The sequence below is a fragment of the Ahaetulla prasina genome, chromosome 7 (assembly GCF_028640845.1).
Source record: "Ahaetulla prasina isolate Xishuangbanna chromosome 7, ASM2864084v1, whole genome shotgun sequence".
In the NCBI taxonomy this organism is placed as follows: domain Eukaryota; kingdom Metazoa; phylum Chordata; class Lepidosauria; order Squamata; family Colubridae; genus Ahaetulla; species Ahaetulla prasina.
The window spans coordinates 60,581,938-60,603,614 of NC_080545.1; the positions used below are offsets into that span (position 1 = coordinate 60,581,938).

Below are 21,677 nucleotides of genomic sequence, written 5' to 3' on the forward strand. Positions count from 1 at the left end.
ATAATATAAAATACAAAAAATACAAAAGCAAATAATAGGAAATAATAGGGTATGGAAAAGGGAAGGGAAAACTAGAAAAGAAGGAAAAAAGAAAGATAAGGCATTGTCTTCTGACTCCCTTTGGCGCAGTAGAATAAAATGGTAACATTAAACCAATGGGGGGTTGCTACCGGTTCATCCCGGTTTGGGTGAACTGGTAGCAGTGGTGGTTGGAGGCTCCACCCACCTGCCTGGATGTCTCTGCGCATGCGCAGAAGTGTTGTGTGCACGTGCAGCCATGAGCAAACCAGTAGCGAACGGAATTGAAACCCACTACTGCATCAAACCTAAACTTTTTACTTTTACATAATAGTATAAACTAGCCATTTCTATAACAACAAATTATCTAATTGGTAAAACCCAAAGTATCATTTTTTTCCACCTCGAGCACAAAGTCCAGAAGCGGTTTCCAAGTAGAAACAAAAGTACTTGTGTTTTTGTCTTTTTATCAAAGCAGTCAATTTAACCATCTCTGCTAACTCCATTAACTTTTGCAGCCATTCATCCATTGTGGGAATCAAAGTGTTCTTCCATTTTTGTGCATAAAGCAATCTTGCTGCCTTCAACATATATAACATCCAAGTTCCAAATTTTTCCCCCCCAAGTCTTTTTCCATTAAATCCCTCACCTCCAAAGTTTCTGGTTTTATCTTTATATTCACTTTAAGAATCTTCTGTAGAATATGAATCCTACTCCAATATTTATATTTGCATTTCCAACATTCATTTGAAATACCTTTATACGTTCTAGATAACTTGTCTGGTGTTAAATATCAACAATCTACATAGTGCTGCAGGGCTTTCTACCTTTAAGTTATTATCTGGCTTTTCCAGAAAGACAACTCTGAAATATAATAGGCGGAAGTCCAGATTTAGATTTTTAGTGTCAACATATTGGAGGTTTGGTGGGGAGAAAGTATGATGCTGCTGTTGAAGATTTGAAAATATCACTTAATTTTGTTTCAGTTTCAGAGAAAAGTATTTCTAAGGTTCAGCTGGATTTTGTTTTTTTTTTAAAAAAAACTTTAAAAATCCAACTATGGGAAAAATGCCTCATTATAATTTAAGAGGTGCAGTTGTAAAAAATGGAGAAATGAGAAAACCACAGAGAATGGATTTTATTATATAACTATATATTACATTGTTGAATGTTTCTGGGCTATAAAATACTAGATGTGGCTTAACAGGCAAAACTCAATTTTGACAAGATGGAGTGGTTACTGAGTCTAAGGGCTGAACTTCAGAATTCAGGAGAAATGCTGTGGGGCATTTCGGGATCTGAGTGCACTTCTGTTTTATTAAATGTAGAAGCTTCCCTCTAAGAAAGGACCATAAACCAATAAGACAGAATCATTCACAATTAGAAAACATACAACATAACAAAAAACAAAGACTCAATGCTCTCAGAGAGCACTGGCCAAGTCTTGAAGGATATTGTAATGTCAGGGTAGAATCCATTCTGATCTTTAAGGATTAGTTTTGGCTCCTTCTGGATTTAGCACTCATGCTGGACAGCCTTGTAACATTTTAGTAAGGAGTGTATTACAAATCAACTACCTGATATTGATTAGGATTATTAGAATGTACCTTAAAGGTCATTTGAAGATGGTCTAGAAATTGCTGTTTGCCCAGAATGTGATAGATAAATAATGTGTTGTGCTTCTTGATGCTGCCACAAAACTTCCTTATTGAAACAACTTCATTGGGTTGCCAATTGCCTTCCAAACCTTTATATTATATTGCTTACATGGAATATAAAGCCTTGCATATTATAGAACCCAACAACTACTCTTGTGTAAACTAACACATATACTGCTATCTTCATTCACGGACCATGTTGTGGAACAACTGCCATTAGAATTGAAGCAAGACACCTTCTTTACATTTGTTTATGCCAGACTTTCCATTCTTTCAAAATGTATTATTTTATTAATATTTAGGCTTAAATTTATTTCTTTTAATTCTATTTCTGTCCATTATCTTGAGTTGCTAAGGGACTGGGTTATATACAAAACTTATAAATAAATAAATTTAAAATATTATTTAAAGAACTTTACATGAAATGTTAATATAACCTAGACAAGCAGTTTTTGGTCTTTAGATCTATAGGTCTATTGATGAATTAGAATTCATTTTGCTTATGAGATTCCAATGGATATGGAACATATCTTTGCATATGTTCATTGTTGAATGTTTCTGGGCTATAAAATACTAGATGTGGCTTAACAGGCAAAACTCAATTTTGACAAGATGGAGTGGTTACTGAGTCTAAGGGCTGAACTTCAGAATTCAGGAGAAATGCTGTGGGGCATTTCGGGATCTGAGTGCACTTCTGTTTTATTAAATGTAGAAGCTTCCCTCTAAGAAAGGACCATAAACCAATAAGACAGAATCATTCACAATTAGAAAACATACAACATAACAAAAAACAAAGACTCAATGCTCTCAGAGAGCACTGGCCAAGTCTTGAAGGATATTGTAATGTCAGGGTAGAATCCATTCTGATCTTTAAGGATTAGTTTTGGCTCCTCTGGATTTAGCACTCATGCTGGACAGCCTTGTAACATTTTAGTAAGGAGTGTATTACAAATCAACTACCTGATATTGATTAGGATTATTAGAATGTACCTTAAAGGTCATTTGAAGATGGTCTAGAAATTGCTGTTTGCCCAGAATGTGATAGATAAATAATGTGTTGTGCTTCTTGATGCTGCCACAAAACTTCCTTATTGAAACAACTTCATTGGGTTGGCAATTGCCTTCCAAACCTTTATATTATATTGCTTACATGGAATATAAAGCCTTGCATATTATAGAACCCAACAACTACTCTTGTGTAAACTAACACATATACTGCTATCTTCATTCACGGATCATGTTGTGGAACAAACTGCCATTAGAATTGAAGCAAGACACCTTCTTTACATTTGTTTATGCCAGACTTTCCATTCTTTCAAAATGTATTATTTTATTAATATTTAGGCTTAAATTTATTTCTTTTAATTCTATTTCTGTCCATTATCTTGAGTTGCTAAGGGACTGGGTTATATACAAAACTTATAAATAAATAAATTTAAAATATTATTTAAAGAACTTTACATGAAATGTTAATATAACCTAGACAAGCAGTTTTTGGTCTTTAGATCTATAGGTCTATTGATGAATTAGAATTCATTTTGCTTATGAGATTCCAATGGATATGGAACATATCTTTGCATATGTTCATTGTCCTATTTGTATACAGTTTCTATGGGTCACAATAAAGATATGTCCAGCTCACTCCTTATGCTATTCCATATTATCATATAACAAAATAATCCTGGAAAATAGCAATAGCATTAGCATATAGACTTATATACCGCTCCACAGTGCGTTATAGCACTCTCTGAGCAGTTTACAGAGTCAGCATATTACCTCTAACAATCTGGCTCCTCATATTACTGACCTCGGAAGAATGAAAGTCAACCTTAAGATGGTTAGGATCGAACTGCTGGCTGTTCAGTGATGTTTCTAATTTTTGGTGTTTCCATTACAGCAATACTCAAACTAGTTTCTGTAATTCACAGGGATGTTTATTTCAAGAATGTGATATCCTACCCATACAGGATTCAGTTCACAATTCAACTTTATGCACTTTTTCAGATAAATTTGTACCAGACTTCATTACATTCACACATCCTATATTAGTAATCTAGTATCCACATCTTACTATAGTCCCAGAAACCAAATTTCTCTCATGAAACAGTTTCATTCAGTTGAATTATTCTTTCCCTTTGCAGTTCTATTCTGTGAATGAAAATGCATTTGAGCTTCTTTCTGGATATTTAGAGTTCATGGTGATACAGTTTTAGGTGCCCTTGGTAGCATTATTTCCCCCAATATGTATTATCTAGAATTGATAAACGACCATGGACTTTATAAATCTTTTTTTTTATTATTAAAAAAGTTTTACAAAATTTTTCCCCATAGATCCCCCCTCCCCCCAACCCTGACCCTTTTTCCTCCCCCCTCCCTCCTTCCCCAAACCCTCCCCCCCACACTTCCCAGAGCAAATACAGGGTATCGTATCTAACAATCATAAGCTAAAATATACTAATTATCCATAAACTCCCATCCCTCCTCTGAAACTTTAACTCTCCTTTCCCATAAAAAAGAAGAAAAAGGAAAATATACTAATACTAATACAATTACATTCTATTCCCTCATGAACTATTTAGTGTTCCAATATTTCAACCCAATATCTTTTTAAAAGTCAGTCCATCTTCTTCATTCCAGTGTATATTTTTCGTAAATAGTCTTTCGCGCACTCTGATGTTCCTGTCTTGTCTGGGTCAAGTTATTTCAGTCCAGTATTTTTTAAAAGTCAATCCATCTTCTCCATTCCCATATTTATCTTTTGTAAGTGGTCTTTCAGGTACACTAATGTTCCTGCCTTCTCATCTGGGTCCACTAATTTTAACGTCCAATCTTCAATAATAAGCAATATTCCCCCAATATTGTAATATCAAAAGTTATTCTTCAGTATACCTTATAGTCCATCAAGTTTATATATACATCATACATAATAATAAACATCATCTTTCAATATATCTTATAGTCCCTCAAATTTATAATCCCTCAAGTTTATATATCCATCATACATAATAATAAAACCCAACATCGTAATTTTCTAAACATTTACCCATTTTTTCCATACAACCCTTAACTAATTACATTCCTTATCCCCCAAATCAGTTTTCAACGGAAGTAATTTAATCTTTAATAATTCCACCATATATAATCAAGTAACATTACTACAATCCTATCTCCGACTCTTAAATTCAAACAAATACAAACCATGACATTTATCAGTATAAATTGCTAAATATTTTAAACCCCTTTCATACAATTAACTAATTACATTTCTTATCCCCCAAATCAATTTTTACCCAAAATAATTTAATTTTTAACAATTCCACCATATATAATCAAGTAACATTACTACAGTCATATATCCAACTTTTAAATTCAAACAGATACAAGCTATAACATTTATCACTATAAATTGCTAAATATTTTAAACCCCTTTCATACTTAACTAATTCCACTTATTCTTCTTTTTATCATTCTATTCAAAAAAAATTCAATTGTAATTTACCCTTTCCCATAAAAAAAGAATCTTTTGGGTTGAAATTGTTGCTTCTTAGCTCTTTGTTCTTTGGATTTAATAACTGCTTGACTCAATCTTTGCACTTTTACATCCTCTGCTTTTTCCAATATTTCTTCCTCAACATTTACTATCCCATCTTTAAATTGTAGTTGTTTTATCTCCTCCTCCCCCTTTTTTACCATCTCTACGTCTGTTATCATCTTAACTTCTGACACTGGAGAACTTCCAACCTTTAATATATTATTATAAAAATCTCTTGCTTTAAAAACTGTATTGAGGCGATACTTCCTTCCTCTATAATTTACGTTAACCCAACTGGAACATCCCATCTAAACTTTATCTGTTGTTTCGTAAGTTCATCCATCAAAAAAACAAACTCCTTTCTATTTCTTAACATTTTAGGAGGAATTTCTTTCAACACTAATATCTCTTGTCCTAATATTTGAATTTTATTTTTATACGATGCTTGTAAAATTCCATTCCTAATCCTTCTGGTTATAAAATAGATCACAACATCTCTTGGTAAATGCTTCTGTCTAGCCAGCCAGGAATTAACATGATAATTTTTTTCAATTTGAGCTCCAAAATCCACTGGCTGTTCTCCAAATATCTGTGCAAAAGCTTCTGCAAAAATCTCCTTTAGATTCACTTGATTATTTTCTTTCAATCCTTGCACTCTTAAGGCATACTCCATTATTCTATATTGCATCAAAACTATTTCTTCATCTGCCTTTTCCATTTTATTATTAACCTCTTCTATTTTATTTTCCAAGTTCAAATTGGTTTGGTTAATTTTTTCAATTCTTTCATCCAACTGTATGGTACAATCTACTAAACGTTTAAATCCTGCCACCACTTCTTCACTGAACTCCTTATTCTGGGCTTTAATTTTCAATATCTCTTTTTGCATTTCTTTAAATTTTTGCTCTATAACAAAAGCCTGTTAGTAGACAGTGAGCCCATAGCCTAGATATCTAGGGTGACTCTTGAAAGCCAGCCAGTCAGCTAGCCAGTTGCTGCAGTTTCTGAGTAGTCTTCAAGGATAAATTTTTGCAGTACTGTATTTGTTTCAGTTCCTTATTCTATCTAGGATGTCATCAACTGTCATGACTCTTCTCTTTGTCTACTTTCAGGGCACTGCTGTATCCTGTTTGTTCTTCAGGGATCTAATGTCCTGTCTCCTGTTCCACAGTGTTGAGTTTTCTTCTTCTGAAGAATCAGAGGTTATTTATTCTGTGAGGGCCTCAAAGCTATGCAGCATATCTTCTATGACACTTGTTTTTGGTAGTGATTCTCATCCACTGGGTTTGTTCCTTTGTTTATCTTCTTTATGGAAAATTGTTTCTGTTGAAGCATCTTCTTTATTTCATCTGGTAAGTTTTCATCGTCTGCTGTTCCTGTATGTCCATTCCTGAAATAAGTAGATTGAAGGTCATTTATTCTCACCAAATGATTGAATATAAATAATAATCTACAACATTAATTTAAGGGGAACTTGTAATGCTACATTACCAAGTATAGAAGACCTAGGCAACTGTGACTGAGACATTGGGCTAAACCACAACGTATATTTTTATTTGGTTTCTTTTTTAACTTAACATATTGGATCAACCTAGCAATTAACATAAAACTATACATTTGTGATATAAACTTACGATTCATGGTTTAAATTTATAACTTAGCTTTATGCATGAATGCTGCCAACATAGCCTATTCACAAACTTTGTTTAAATCTAAATATAGCTTAGATAACGTGGGAAAACCCTTGTGTATAATCTCATCATTGGGCCAGGAATTTCTTAGATACCAAGTTTGAGGAACTCATTTCATCTTCATTAATTATGACTACTTTATGTAGCATAATCAAGGTATACAGGATTACAGAGAAAAGTGCAGAATAACAGTGTAAGATTAAGTATATAATAGGGATTGAACTGGCATGTCGGGGGTTAAGAGATGTTTTTTAGCAAAATAAAACTAGAGCTGAGATTGCAAACAAGGACAGATGTAGATGGCCAGGTTTCCTCTGGTCTTGTTTCTCATTTCCTGCCTGCAGCCTACAGAAATAGCGGAAGCTGTGAGTGTTAATGAGAATGGGAAACTAACAATGCCCTACGTCACCCAGCTCAGGGAAAAAAAAGTTTTGCTGGACATCATTTAATTTTGGTGATAAGTGAAAATTTAACATTAGTGTCAGGAAGACTTTAAAAACAATAAAAAATAGCATGGTTTTGCTTGTATCCGTATGAATGGAAGAGAAAGTGATGAAATGAGAGCAGAATTCCTCATTTCTTTGCTTTGCTCTTCTCCCCAAAAGAGAACTTTTTCAAATAGACCTAAATAAAACATCTGATGGAAAAGTAGAGTGGCAACTCAAGATAAATAAAAATATAGGAAATATTCAGCTATCATGAATGAATGTAAAACTGGAGAACCAGATCATTTACCTCTACGAGCCATAAAGAAGCTTATGGATGTATTCTTGGGGTTTTCCTCCAGTGATCTATGAGCAATCATAGAAGATGAGCATAGTGTTAACCGATCGGAGACAGGCAAATGTTCTTCCTATCAAAGACACTTGTCTAGGACATTATGAGGGCCTATGACTGAGTTAGAATAGTTTATTATGAATAGTTATGAATCCGTGGCATGTTGTGTTTTTTTTTTGACTTGGTTATATTGTTGTTTTTCAACCCATATAAGTTGCCCAGCATTAAATACCAATGGGGTCCTATAGAAATAGAATTTGCAAATAAACAATGAGTAAAAGAGAACTCAGGTGGCTACAGAGTGATCAGCTGGATGCTGATACCGGGCAAAACCTTAGAAGAAGTTATTAAGCAGTCAGCTTGTGAATAATTGGAAAAATGCATTGCTTAGTGAGACCCACTACAAAATGTGGACCAGACCATATTACTATTAAATTAACATAGAATTAGTAAAACATGTGTAATCAATAAGTGTAAATCAATGGCTCAGTATCAAGATGGGATAGCAAGCTATATGGGCATAATTATAAGCTCTGAAGTTCTGAGGAGCATAATCTAAGGATCTGAACTTCAATACTTTTAATAAATCACATGGATGAAGAGTTAAAAGAATAATGTGCCTATCTGCAAATGCATAAATATAACAGGAATAGCAAATGCCTTAGATGACTATATTAAAGATTTTTTTTAATTATTTGCATTTATATCCCGCCCTTCTCCGAAGACTCAGGGCGGCTTACACTATGTTAGCAATAGTCTTCATCCTATTTGTATATTTATATACAAAGTCAACTTATTGCCCCCAACAATCTGGGTCCTCATTTTACCTACCTTATAAAGGATGGAAGGCTGAGTCAACCTTGGGCCTGGTGGGACTAGAACCTGCAGTAATTGCAAGCAGCTGCTGTTAATAACAGACTGCATTAGCAGTCTGAGCCACAGACGCCCCTTTAGGAAGATCTGAAGAAACCCCCCAAAAACTGGCAGAAACCAGCAAGATGAATTTCAAGAGGAACAAAGAAAATGTCCTTAATTTAGGTAGGTTAGAAACATGAAAATAGGATGGGGAGACCATACTGGACATCTGGACATTTGAAAAGAATCATGGTAGTTCAGTTGAGGTGAACATGAGTGTCATTCAGCTGCAAACCTTATACATGCAGTATTCGTTTGTTTGTTTTATTCATGTACCACCTGACTCCCAGCAGCTCAAAGCAGTTGCATCAACAGAAGTACAATGTCGGGGTCAATATTCACTGCTCTTAGGCATTTTGTGTCCATTTTACAAAAGACATTTACAAAGTTGGAGCATGTCTGGATGACTGAAACAAAGATGATAATGGGCCGGGAAAGAAAAATTTAGGAGGAATTGCATGGGGCCTTGGGTATGTTTGGCCTGGACACAAAGAGAAGACTGAAGAGAGATGTAATAGCTGTTTCAAAGTGTCTCAAAGGATACATTATGTAGAATATTATACTAGACTTGATTAGAGTATAATCAGAAGAGAAAAAAAGGAACAGAGATTTTATATTAAGGAAGAAGTTTTCAATTGGGTGTTGAAAGGAATTCCTAAAAACTGTTTAACAATGGAACTATCTAGCCTGCTTAGAGAAGTAGCAGACTTACGGTACTTAAGTACTTAAGCCAATACTGATGACCATATGTCAGGAATGCTATAGTAGTGGAATCTTCATTAGATGAAGATTTGGACTAGTTTATTTCCGATATCTCTTCACACCCTCACATTCTATGAAGCGATAATCTTTAAACCACCTGAGAAGATAGGGAAGCATCTGGAGGGACAAATTGTGTTGGCTAATGCTCTTTAATGATAGGTCCATATTTTATCAGGCTTTTAGAATGGGGTACATGCAAAATGGAGATTATTACATTGTGTTTTATCATCCTGCTATGTGATAAGTAAATACTAATGAATTAATTTCAAGGTAAAAGGGATTTGGTTAAAAGAAGGGTTTTTTTTGGGGGGGGGTATTAATATGATATCTCAATTTGATAAATAACTAATGTTTTGCAGAGTACAAAATAGCAAGAATTACAAATTATTTTACTATAATTTTCCTGGTTTGAATTCCTATTCAGAACACTAATGATTTCATTGGAGTTAGATTAGGTTTTGCCAAAAATAAATATGCTGTTTAGAAATTAAAATGCAGTTAATTGCATTTTAATTTGTAATATACTTTTAATACTTAGATTTTAATTTATATATAATTGAGTTCTCAAAAACAGCAAAGTGAACAGCAATGTCTGGAGTGAATTTTACTAGTACTCAAGATTGCTAATGCAAGCATGAGCAGTTTTTTAAATATATATATATATAATCTCCCCTCAAGTTGCTGATGACCCTCCAAGAGTAATGACCCACAGTTTTGAGAAACCCTGATCTAAATGAAAAAAAGTATAGTGCGTGATGGCGAACCATTTAGACACCAAGTGCCCAAACTCTGTGCGTGCATGCCCAAACTGAAAGGTGTGTGTGCGCGTGGACATGTGCCCACACTTAGACATGTGTGAATATGTGGATGAGTGCGGACATGTGCACGTGCATGCGCGGATATGCACGCATGCACAGCAGAGACCTTTAGACTAGCTGGCCAGTGGGAGGTGAGGCATCCCAACACCGGCAGCATGGCAAGAGCTAAGATCTTTTTCTTTCATGAGCTCCCGTTTCATTGTTTGCAGGGAAACAGAAGCTCATGAAACACCATGAAGATCTGACTTGGGGTGACAGCAGGCGTGCCAGCGGAGAGGGCTCTGCGTGCCACCTCTTGCACGCATGCCATAGGTTCACCTTATATACTATACTATATAATATATATATACTATACACTACACTCGGGTATAGTGCTAAGGCTGTAAAACCCAAAACCTTTTGGTATTACCTTTTAATTTAAAAATGGAAATGAACATGTGAATGCACAAACCTGAATGAACTATTACATGTATTGCATGTACTCTTATGTGTTATCCAGATGATGTCAACTCTTAGTGTCCAGGTGGAGAGATTTTCTCCAGGAAAACCTGTTCCTAAACTGTTTTTTCAAATCCTCCCATGGCACACTTACTGCTGCTCTCAAGAGAAAGGTTTCCCCCTTTCCAGTCATGTCTGACTGTAGGGGCCAGTGCTCACCTCTGTTTCTTAGCTGAGGGAGCCAGCATTGTCCGAAGACATTCCCATGGTCATGTGACCATGATGTGTGCCTAAGGGCACAGAACGCTGTTATACCGAGGCCATTCACGTGCTGCTAGTCATCCTCTTTTTGCGTTTTCTTTCCCAGCAATATAGACTTCTCTAGAAAGCTAGGCTTCACATAATGGGTCCAGAATAGCTTCTGCTACACTGCAGTTTATATAAAGGAAGATTTTGGGCTTCTCTCAGGGCATTCCTGCTACTTTTATCTTAACACAGAAGTGGGTTTACCCAGGGTTGAAATGCTCCCGGTTTGGAGCATTTGTCCAATCCGGTAGCAATGGTGGTGGGTGGTTCGGCGAACCGGCAGCAAAAATCCCTCCCCCCCCACACCATGCCCAGTTGAGCTGTGCGATCATCAGAGCTTTTTTTTTTTACTTTTAAAAGCATTTTTTCTTCGGCCAAAAAATGCTTTTAAAAGTAAAAAAAAAAGCCTCTGATGATTGTGCGGCTCAGCTGGGATCGTCAAAGGCTTTTAAAAGCATTTTTTCTACAACCTCTTTGGCCAAAGAGGGTGTAGAAAAAATGCTTTTAAAAGTTAAAAAAAAATGCCCACGCCCATCCAGTCACGTTACCCCCCCAACCAAGCCACACCCACAGAACCGGTAGTAACAAATTTTACATTTCACCTCTGGTTTTACCTCTAATCTCTGTTAGAATTTACCTTGAATTGCTAAAGTATTATGAGAAATTAGAATGCCTTTAAAACCCCTACTTAACCTCTATTGATTTGCATTATATGAATGGCAATAAATGAAACAAATTCCTGCCTCTGATCCCCCATTGGGATTTCTTGCCCCTCCCCCTTAGGAGAATTTAAGTTTTTGGGGCAGTGAAAAAAAAATCAGAGATGATTTTTGCTGAAGTGGGAATTGATATTTTTGTACATTCAGTATTTTTCTCAGTAAATTTCCATGGGAAGTTAATAAAACATTTTTGATGGCTTGGTTATTTGCCATAAATATGGATATGTGTTATACACGCATACACACGCAGACAGGCACACATATATACATACATGTAATATTTATACACAAGCAATTTAAAATCCTATCTGTGCTGCACTAAGGGCCTGATACATTCGTAAATCATATGAAGTGGTTCTTTGTGTAGTTTATCTAAGATCTTGCAGAAGAAATGTGACATTTTTACTGCCTAAGAAGTACAAAAGAACGGATAGTATATAGAGACAGAAATTGTGTGCCATCTAGTGGCAGACACGTTATATGAACTTTGTTTAAAAGAGGGGTCCTTGGTGCTCTCTGAACTTGCTTGTTTTCTTGCAGAGGTTTCATTATTATAACTAGGTAACAGCATCAGTGCTAGTCAAGACTGATGATGTTACTTAGTTTGGGTAATGAAACCTCTGCAAGGAAACAAGCAAGCTCAGAGAGCATGAAGAACCCCTCATTTCAACCCTGAGCTACAAATATTCTTTATTGGTTTGGACAAGACTGTGTTGTCACCTTGGCACCAAGAGAAACCAAGTTTGCCAAGAATATTTTTTAATTTTGCCAGGTGAGTCTACAATTCTGAGATTTCCTAGTAGATCTAAATATTCAGCTAGAGTACTTTAGATCCAAACCCTAACCAAGCCTGACTCTGGGTTTAAGCATATTTGAAAATAAGATAAGGATAATTTTCAAAAATGTTTTTAAAAAAATCACTAATAAGAAAGCAGAAAAAATAAAGAGCCAAAATATAAAATTAAATGCCCATAATTATATGAGATTTGTAATTTTAAGATGACATAAAATATTTTTAAAATCAGTATTTCTGTGGGAAAAGACATTTTATGTATTACTTTGTCTATTTAACCAAAAATGCTAATTAAATAAGAATAAAGTAATTATTAACTAGGGATTCATTAAGACTTTGCTGTTGCTTTCAATTTTTTGGTCAGTGTTACTTTCTATACTTTTAAGTACCATCCCCAAAACAAAATAATAAACAATTTTAAAAATTGCAAGAGTTAATATGCCTCCTTCGGGTTATTTTTTTTATACATAATGAATTTTTAATGTGTTACTGATGAAGGTATAGTTTATTTAAATTCAAGGTTTTTATTTTTGCAAGAACACATATTTTCTTAAATAACTTTTTTCTATATATACTGAAGTATACTTGAGGGGTTCTCAATGGAATTCCTCTTCATGGATCACCTCTCTTGTCGTGGCAAAGGGGCTTGCGTAGCTCAATGTAGCTATGAGCTATGCCGTGCAGGGCCACCCAAGATGGAGAGGTCATAACATGATCCATTGGAGAAGGAAATGGCAATCCACTCCAGTATCTTTGCCATGAAAACCCCATGGACAGTACCAAAAGTCTCACTGGAGAACAGCCTAATGCTGGGAACAATTGAGGACAAAAGAAGAACGGGATGACAGAGAATGAGGTGGCTGGATGGAGTCACTGAAGCAGTTGGCGTGAGCTTAAACGGACTGTGGGGGATTGTAGAAGACAGGAAGGCTTAGAGGGACGTTGTCCATGGGGTCGCGATGGGACACAACTTCGCGACTAACAACAACAATGGAACTAGTATAATCTCGTTTGGATTATTGCAATGCTCTCTACATGGGGCTGCCCTTGAAGTGCACCCGGAGGCTTCAGCTAGTTCAGAATGCAGCTGTGCGAGTGATTGAGGGAGCCATTCGTGGCTCCCATGTAACACCGCTCCTGCGCAGACTGCACTGGCTACCTGTGGTCTTTCGGGTGCGCTTTAAGGTTTTGGTCACTACCTTTAAAGCGCTCCATGGCTTAGGGCCCGGGTACTTACGGGACCGCCTGCTGTTACCTCATACCTCCCACCGACCTGTACGCTCACAGAGAGGGTCTACTCAGGGTGCCGTCGGCCAAACAATGTCAGCCGGCGGCCCCCAGGGGTAGGGCCTTCTCTGTTGGAGCTCCTACTCTTTGGAACGAACTTCCCCCTGGTTTACGCCAATTGCCTGATCTTTGGACCTTTCGCCGTGAGCTGAAAACACATTTATTTATTCAAGCGGGACTGGCTTAAAAGTTTTATTAAATTTTATTGGGGCTATGTATGAATTTTAGGGTTTTAAAATTGACTGTTTTAAATTTTGGCCATTTATATAATTATGCTTGGTTTTAAGTTTTTTGTTTTAATGTGTATATTGTATGGTTTTATTACTTGGCTGTACACCGCCCTGAGTCCTTCGGGAGAAGGACGGTATAAAAATCTAAATAAAACTAAAAATTAAAACTAAAAACTAGTACAAAGAGTAAAATATAAAGTCAGATACTGCAACTAATTACAACAGCTAAAAAGTCAAAGGAGGATAATGTTCACTGAAATCAAAATGGTTTCAGCTTGCTAAAATGTATTAAGAGTTCAGGTCAGTCTCCATAGGGAAACTGTTGGATATATTTAAGTTTTGCTCAGTTACACAATGCATCGTAAACAAACTATAACAAGATTGGTAATTCCATTTGCAGCCCGCCCATACTTTCTTACTAATTTCAACTTCATTTTTCTATAGGAAGACAGTAAGAGATACGACAGTGGCATACTCTGAAACAACATGGTATTGTTATCTGTTTGAAGGCGCCTTGATCTATGGTGATTGCCAAGAATAACAGAGTCCTCTGTAACACTTTAATTTATAAATTAAAGCTTAGAACAACGGCTCTAGTTCATATGTGGTAATGAGCAACTTTAAGTTTATTGTATATTGTGTACTATTTTATGTGAACTCATGTTTCCCAGATTATAAAACATAGTTTCCTAGTGTCATTTGCATAATATTTGACTTTGGTTAAATAAATCGTAGATGAATGCAATGTTGGAAGTAGTTATTGGGATTATTAGCAAGCAAACCATACCTGACCATGTCAGGCAAGTCAGCTTCATGACCAGTCGTGGCATTCTATAGTCAGTGACTGCGATTCATGATGTTTTTTGGATTCACTTAATGACTGCTATATTTGCTTAACAACCATGACAGTGGTTTGCTTACAACCACTGCAAAAAAGATCAGAAAACTACTTCTGGTCACATGGATGCCTTGACTCACAACCGTATGATGAATTTATGGTTCCAATTATAGTAAGTCAAGGGCTACTTGTATACTTACATATACTTACATATAAAATCCTACTTATGCGTTGTATTTGAAACTAATTTGAATTTAAGGCAAATGTATATCTCTTTTGTAACTGGGTTACACTTTCTAGAATTATCCCCCTTTAATAAAAAATCTGCTGGCTAGTGATAGTTATGATGTGATAATACTAATAGTGGATGGTTTTATCTCCATTTCCTCATTTTCTTTTTTTAAACTGAGAAAATTGAATTACACTAAATCATTGTATGCATTTTACAGTGGAATTAGTGGGAAAGCATGCTAGTGTTTTTGTATAGCTTACTATGATTTTTCTTTCCAGTGTCAATCGAGACAACAAGATGAAGGACTTCTCAAAAATAGGTCCTACAAATTGTAGGCTGACTTTCAAGCCGCTTGTGCAGCAATATTCATATTGTCTTTGTTCTCCTCCTTTTACTTTGCTTTATTGTAGGCATGGAGAGTGCAATCACACTGTGGCAATTCCTGTTGCAGTTGCTTCTTGATCAGAAACATGAACACCTGATTTGTTGGACATCCAATGATGGTGAATTTAAGTTACTTAAGGCAGAAGAGGTGGCTAAGCTGTGGGGACTCAGAAAAAACAAAACTAACATGAATTATGATAAACTGAGCAGAGCTCTGAGATACTATTATGACAAGGTATTTTTTAATTTTAAGTAAACAAAAATAGTCTTATATATATGTTGTACCTGGTTTCTCCGACCCAGAGACAGGGATGCTTTCCTTTCAATGTTTGCGGAATTTTTTAAATTTTCTTTCTTTAAAAAAAAAAAATCATTTAAATTCTTTGCTGCATAGTTCGGTGTTTATCCTGAAAACTATAACATATTTTTTTTTGCAGAACAAAATAAAAAAACCTTCTTCCAATGTAACTTACATGACTACATTTTTTAAAATTGAGAAATAAAAGATTAATTTCAATGTTGGAATAGCACTAGATAGTAACATGATGTATTATAAGAAAGCTTACACGGCTGCTTTTGAAGCAATTCCCAGCTGGCTCTGCATGATCTGCAAGCAAGGCCGCTTGGCTCTGCCTAATGCCTGAATGCAGAGACAGCCAGCAGCACTTGGGAAGCAGCTGTGTGAACATGAAAAAGTGGCAGCTGCTTAAGGATTTGAAAAGGGGCACTTTGTATGCCCTTCTATGCTTTCTGAAGCACTCCTTTCAAAGGGTTTCACAGCCCTTTCATGATATGCTGGTATAGTAGTAAAAGACTCCAGTACAAAAATTAGAATTATACAAGTAGTCCTCCACTTACAACAGTTCATTTAGTGACTGTTTAGAGTTACAGTGGCACTGAAAATAGTGACCTACGACAGTTTTTTACACTTATGACCATTGTAGCATCCCCACGGACACATGATAAAAATACAGATACTTGGCAGCTGGCTCATATTTATGATAGTTGCAATGTCCTGGGGTCGTGATCATCTTCTTCAGCATTCTGACAAGCAAAAGTCAATGGGGAAGCCAGATTCACTTAACAACTGTGTTATTAACTTTACAACTACAGAGATTCACTTAGCAACTATGGCAAGAAAGGTGATAAAATGAGGCAGAACTGTTTTGTTTATCAACAGAAATTTAGGGCTCAATTGCAGTCATAAGTTGAGGACTACCTGTAGTGTATGGTTTTAAATCCTGTAATGTCTTCTGTTTCTTTCAAGAGTATTTTAGGGGTAATTAGAATGGTGCCCATCCAATATATCGCTTTTAGGGATATTGATAAGGATGGAATATAAAATGACTACATAAAAAAAAGTAAAATAGTCCTGGATAGTAAGAAAAGACAATGTTGCATGTAGCTTAAAAAGAAAGAACACTGTTTTGAGTATATTAAAAATTATGTTTTGGAAGGTTAGAAAAGAAAGGGGAAAGTACAGAAGAAAGAGAGAGTGACAAGAAAATACAAAATCCTGAATTTTTTGTGAAGAGCTGTTGTTAACAAAATTTATCCTATATTGTATTAAATCATTTTGGCCCTAAAGCCCAGTGCTGGTGATTGAATTAACAACAGCTTTTTGAAGTCTGTAGGCAATGTCATTCTCCCAATATTTTTATCCAGAGGTGCCAGGATTAAACTTGGGGCCTTTTCTTTAGTCAGTCACTTGTGCTACTTTGAGCTATTTTGTCAAGTCACTTACATATTTTTTCATACCTGCTTTGATATTTTGTGCAGAACATTATCAAGAAGGTGATTGGTCAGAAGTTTGTGTACAAGTTTGTTTCTTTCCCGGAAATCTTAAAGATGGATCCTCATGCTGTAGAAATCAGCAGAGAAAGCCTTTTGCTGCAGGACAGCGACTGCAAGATCCCTCTGGAGAGCAGGGAACAACATAAGCATGGTCTCCCAGTCTTGAAAGGCACAAGCCGCAACGAATACATTCATTCGGGGCTGTACTCATCTTTCACCATCAATTCCTTACAAAATCAGCCAGAAACTCTCAAGCAAATTAAAACAGAAAAGCTGGAAGAAAAATTGGAAGAAACCACACCTCTGGAAGAAGTCCGGACTGTTATTAGATTTGTGACAAACAAAACAGACAAACAAGTCATGAGGCCTGTTGTGTCATTGCCATCCACATCTGAAGCCGCAAATGCTTCTACATTTTTAGCATCCTCTGTCTCTGCAAAAATATCATCCTTAATGTTGCCCAACACAACGAGCATATCGTCAGCTTCATCAACTTCCTCGCGATCACCATCTCTGTCACCTAACTCACCCCTTCCTTCAGAACACAGAAACATCTATCTGGAGTCTACTTGCCAGGATTCAGATTCTCTTGAGCCATTGAATCTTTCTTCAGGATCCAAAGTAAAATCTCCTTCTCTTCTTCCAAAGGCTAAAAAACCCAAAGGCTTAGAGATCTCTGCACCTCCAATGGTTCTTTCAAGTACTGACCTCGGCTCTATTGCCCTCAATAGCCCTGCACTTCCCTCAGGATCCTTGACCCCTGCTTTCTTCACCGCACAGGTAAAACGGATGTCTTTGAATTCCTAGCTGTAATCCTAAAAAATTTCTATCACAAGACATGCTTAATGGTTATTGTAAAGCAATTTCAAGGCTTATTTGGGCAGAATTTAGAGAAATACACCATCACAAATGATAGTTAGTTGGTTAGTTAGTCAATCAGTCAGTCAGAAAGACAGACAGACAGACCACTTAATGGTAAAAGAAACAATGGACATCGACTATGCAATTTATTATTTAAGTTACCTCCTGTTAGAAGTGTTAAATGCTGAACAATCAGAGCCAATGGGAGGAAAATCAATTTAGCAAGGGAGGTGAATTCCAGGATTTTGTGAAGGGCAGAATTAAGTCTATCCCAGCTGTAGATAAGTGATTTTTCTTACCTGGAGAAAACAGGTGACTTAGGAAATAAGCTGGCAGATAGTATATAAATCCATGCAACTTATTCCTGGTCAGAAGATGAGAAATTCTCTGTACTTGTGCTTAACGATAACAATTAACTATAGTTATTATGAATGAAAGCATTAGAAAATGATATAAAAAGTCAGAGCAGCAGCAAATGCATATTTGTAAAATTAATACTATAGGCACTACAAGAATTTTTCGGGGGAGAATGTTCAAAAGAGAAGCACTGTTACAACCATGTTGTTGTGGCAGTGTTTTGGCAATATTCTGTTCCCCAGCCAAACAGAATAAATTCACTTCCCCAGCTTGGTAATTCCAAATGCGTTCAACCATAGTGCCCAGGCAACATGGCCAAAAGAAAGAATTGTGTTCTGCAGGAGTTCAGATAGGATTGTCTAGAGCAGGGGTGTCAAATTCACGGCCCATGGGCTGGATGTGTCACGCACTGGCCACGCCCATGCCCGGTTTAGCAAAGGGGAAAAAAAGTCACGATACATCACGTGATGTATCACATGACAACACGAGTTTAACACCCCTGATCTAGAGATTCTGCATTGTCTGGAGATGTGCAGTTTTCTTTGAGGAGACTTAGTTATTATAAAATGAACATTTTGGATTATAAGAAATCTAGTAAAGTTTCTTATTGGGATTGCATATTTTAAAATTATTTGGAAGAATTTCTTCATACTTTGGATGAGCTCAGCATCTTTCTGCTCTTCATGAAAACAGCCCAGCCCATGGATTTTCATGAGTGTGACAAAAGCGGTTGTTAGTGGCTTAGGTCGATGTATGACACTCTGTAATGGTAACGTGTTTTGAAGAATAGAACAATATTTCTCAAATTGAAAACCTCCAGATGCGATGGGATTTCACTTTGCAGAATTCTTGGTATAAAGTAGCCATCAAGGACAAAAGAACCAATAGATGATATTCTATTTGCAAGCCGATATAGCCTAACATGTCCAGAAGGAATCACTATTACCAGAGAGAAATATCTTTATTTTAAAATCTATATGTTCTCTCTCTTTAACATCTCTAGATAATCTGGAAAGACAGTATTTTTCGGAGTATAAGATGCTCTGGACTGTAAGATACACCTACCTTTTTTGGTGAGGAAAACAAGAAAAAAAAAATCTGCCTCTGCCTCCCAGCTATTTTGCCTCATTGCAGCAAACAGCAAATAGCCTGATTTACTTTCATTTTCGTTTTCAGCATAGCTTGATTAGCACAAGAAAAAGAAATCTGCTCCTAGCAATTTTCCTCCTTGCAGCAAGCAGCAGAGCCGCCCCCCCCCGCCCCCACAAAAGGCAATGGCAATCCCTGCAGCCTGAAACAGCTGAGTTGGGAGGCCGATCCAAGGGAAAATCAACTTGTGCTAATTAGGTTGTGCTGAAGCTGAAATGGGCTGTTTCTTCTTGCTGCTTCCTACTAGGAGGTAAATTTCTTGGATGAAGAGGGTGGGGGGCAGTGGGTGGGTGGGGCTATATTCGGTGTATAAGTGTATAAGACGCACCCAAATTTTTAAGGGGGGGAAAAGGTACGTCTTATATTCCGAAAAATACGGTAAGTCAAGAAATATAATGCTTAAAAAAAACTTGAAACGGATTGAATGAATAAGTATATTTTTAACATCGTCTAAGATCAGGGCTTACTTCAAGTTCAGGGAAAGTTGTAATGTGGGCCCTACCTCAGATAATCCAAAATTAACCATTTCCATGTCAGGACCTGCAAATGTGTATCTGCATAGCAAGATTTGTCTACAGTGAATGTGTAAGAACAAGTTTTCTCTGACCAGTTGGCAACTGGAATTCTTAATAGCCCTTTGTATTCTGCTGGCACTAGGCCTCATGCAAGCAAAATACCAATTGACAAGTTTTCGGTCAGATTGTTTTATTTAATCAGAAAATGGCTTGAGGACGTTCAGAAAACAAGAAAGGATGACTCCACATGGGTAAAGAAGTGCTTCTCCCTTTTGCACTGAGGATCAAATGAGCTTTACTTTGCTCTGCTCCTGTTTTTGCTCCTCTGACTGGGAACTGCCCTGGCAATGAAAAATATGTGTTCTGCAAACTAAGCATTGGATTTCCCTTTTGTTTCCAGAAAGAGGATAGTGATAGGCAATTGCAAGCCTTCTTTCTCTTCCTATATTGTCCTTTTACAAAAGCTTTATGTTGTCCATCCAGTAGCAGAGCCAACCCTGGCGTTTTAAACAAACGCTGCAATCTTGACAAGATATTTCCAGTCTGTTCTTATGCATATGTGCTCAATTATAGTTCGTGGAATTTAGCACAACATATAGTGCCAGTCATAGAAGTTTAATTATGCAAATATTCAGAGAAAGACATTCTTGATTTTTTAAAAAAAGATTAAGGCCCAGGCTATACTGAGGGTAAATGTAAAATGTCAGTACCCAAGTTGAAAGTAGGTAGATATGTGTGCATGGGAGGGATAATTCTGTAACGTAGTTATTGACTCGTTGCCTGAAGATGTGATTTAGGATGTATTAGAAGCAGAAATAAACAAGGTTTGATTCACACAAAATTAGCCATAATAACATCTGCTTACTTTTAATGTAGCAAGATCAATGAAGCGTTAAAAAATCTTGCTCAATAAAGCCAATTTCCCCAGCTGCTGTACTTAAGCCAGGTGTTATCCTTGCATCCCTTAACATGATACATATATGCACCAGCAACTGTTGATATGACATGTCTTCCTTATGTTGCCTTTGCCTTATTCTCAGGTTGTACCTGAAATCACTTACCTGGTAAATCATGTTTCAGTTTTAAAGTAATGCTTTCTCTCTTCATCCAACTCACTTTTTGCCATTGATACATTTTAGTATGCTTCATTGATAGTGTAATTAGAGGCTGCGATCTGACCAGCTACGACTGACTACTTTAGGCTACTGAAGGCAAACTACTTCCTTTCCTCCAATTGCTGGCTACTGCCAGCTACGTCCATTTTGATATGGGCTGCAAAAGAGACTGGAGCTTGCCACCATTATGCCTGCCTTGAACTTTTTTCCAACATGTAATGCTGCTCCTTATATACCTTAGTTTAGCACTCTTTGGAATGACCATTATCCTCATGCTTTAAGAAATGGAGTGTGCATTGTTACTAAAGAGTGCATTGAAGTTTTTTCCACTGCTTCTGCTGATTTGTATGATTGCACTTTTTACTTATTCTATTTTTTGTTGTTTGTTTTGGTTTCTGAGGGAGGAATGCACATCTTGTACCCTCCCTGGGCGGCTTCTTGGTGTGGCCATTTGCCACTGGCACTTACTTTCCCTTTCAATTGAGGAT

General features: G+C 36.6%; 1 protein-coding gene across 7 annotated transcripts in view; it reads left to right on the forward strand.

Moving 5' to 3' along the window:
* ELK3 (ETS transcription factor ELK3) overlaps positions 1-21,677 on the forward strand; it is a 56,897-nt gene that overhangs the window by 21,866 nt on the left and 13,354 nt on the right. For 2 of the 7 annotated variants that reach the window (XM_058191930.1, XM_058191931.1), the window contains exons 2-5: positions 6,321-6,560; positions 14,389-14,551; positions 15,425-15,633; positions 17,178-17,972. In XM_058191930.1, coding sequence (XP_058047913.1) covers positions 15,427-15,633; positions 17,178-17,972 — 1,002 coding nt within the window. In that variant the 5' untranslated portion in view covers positions 6,321-6,560; positions 14,389-14,551; positions 15,425-15,426. The remainder of the gene's footprint in view (positions 1-6,320; positions 6,561-14,388; positions 14,552-15,424; positions 15,634-17,177; positions 17,973-21,677) is intronic. The other 5 variants (XM_058191936.1, XM_058191935.1, XM_058191933.1 and 2 more) reach the window with 4 other exon arrangements.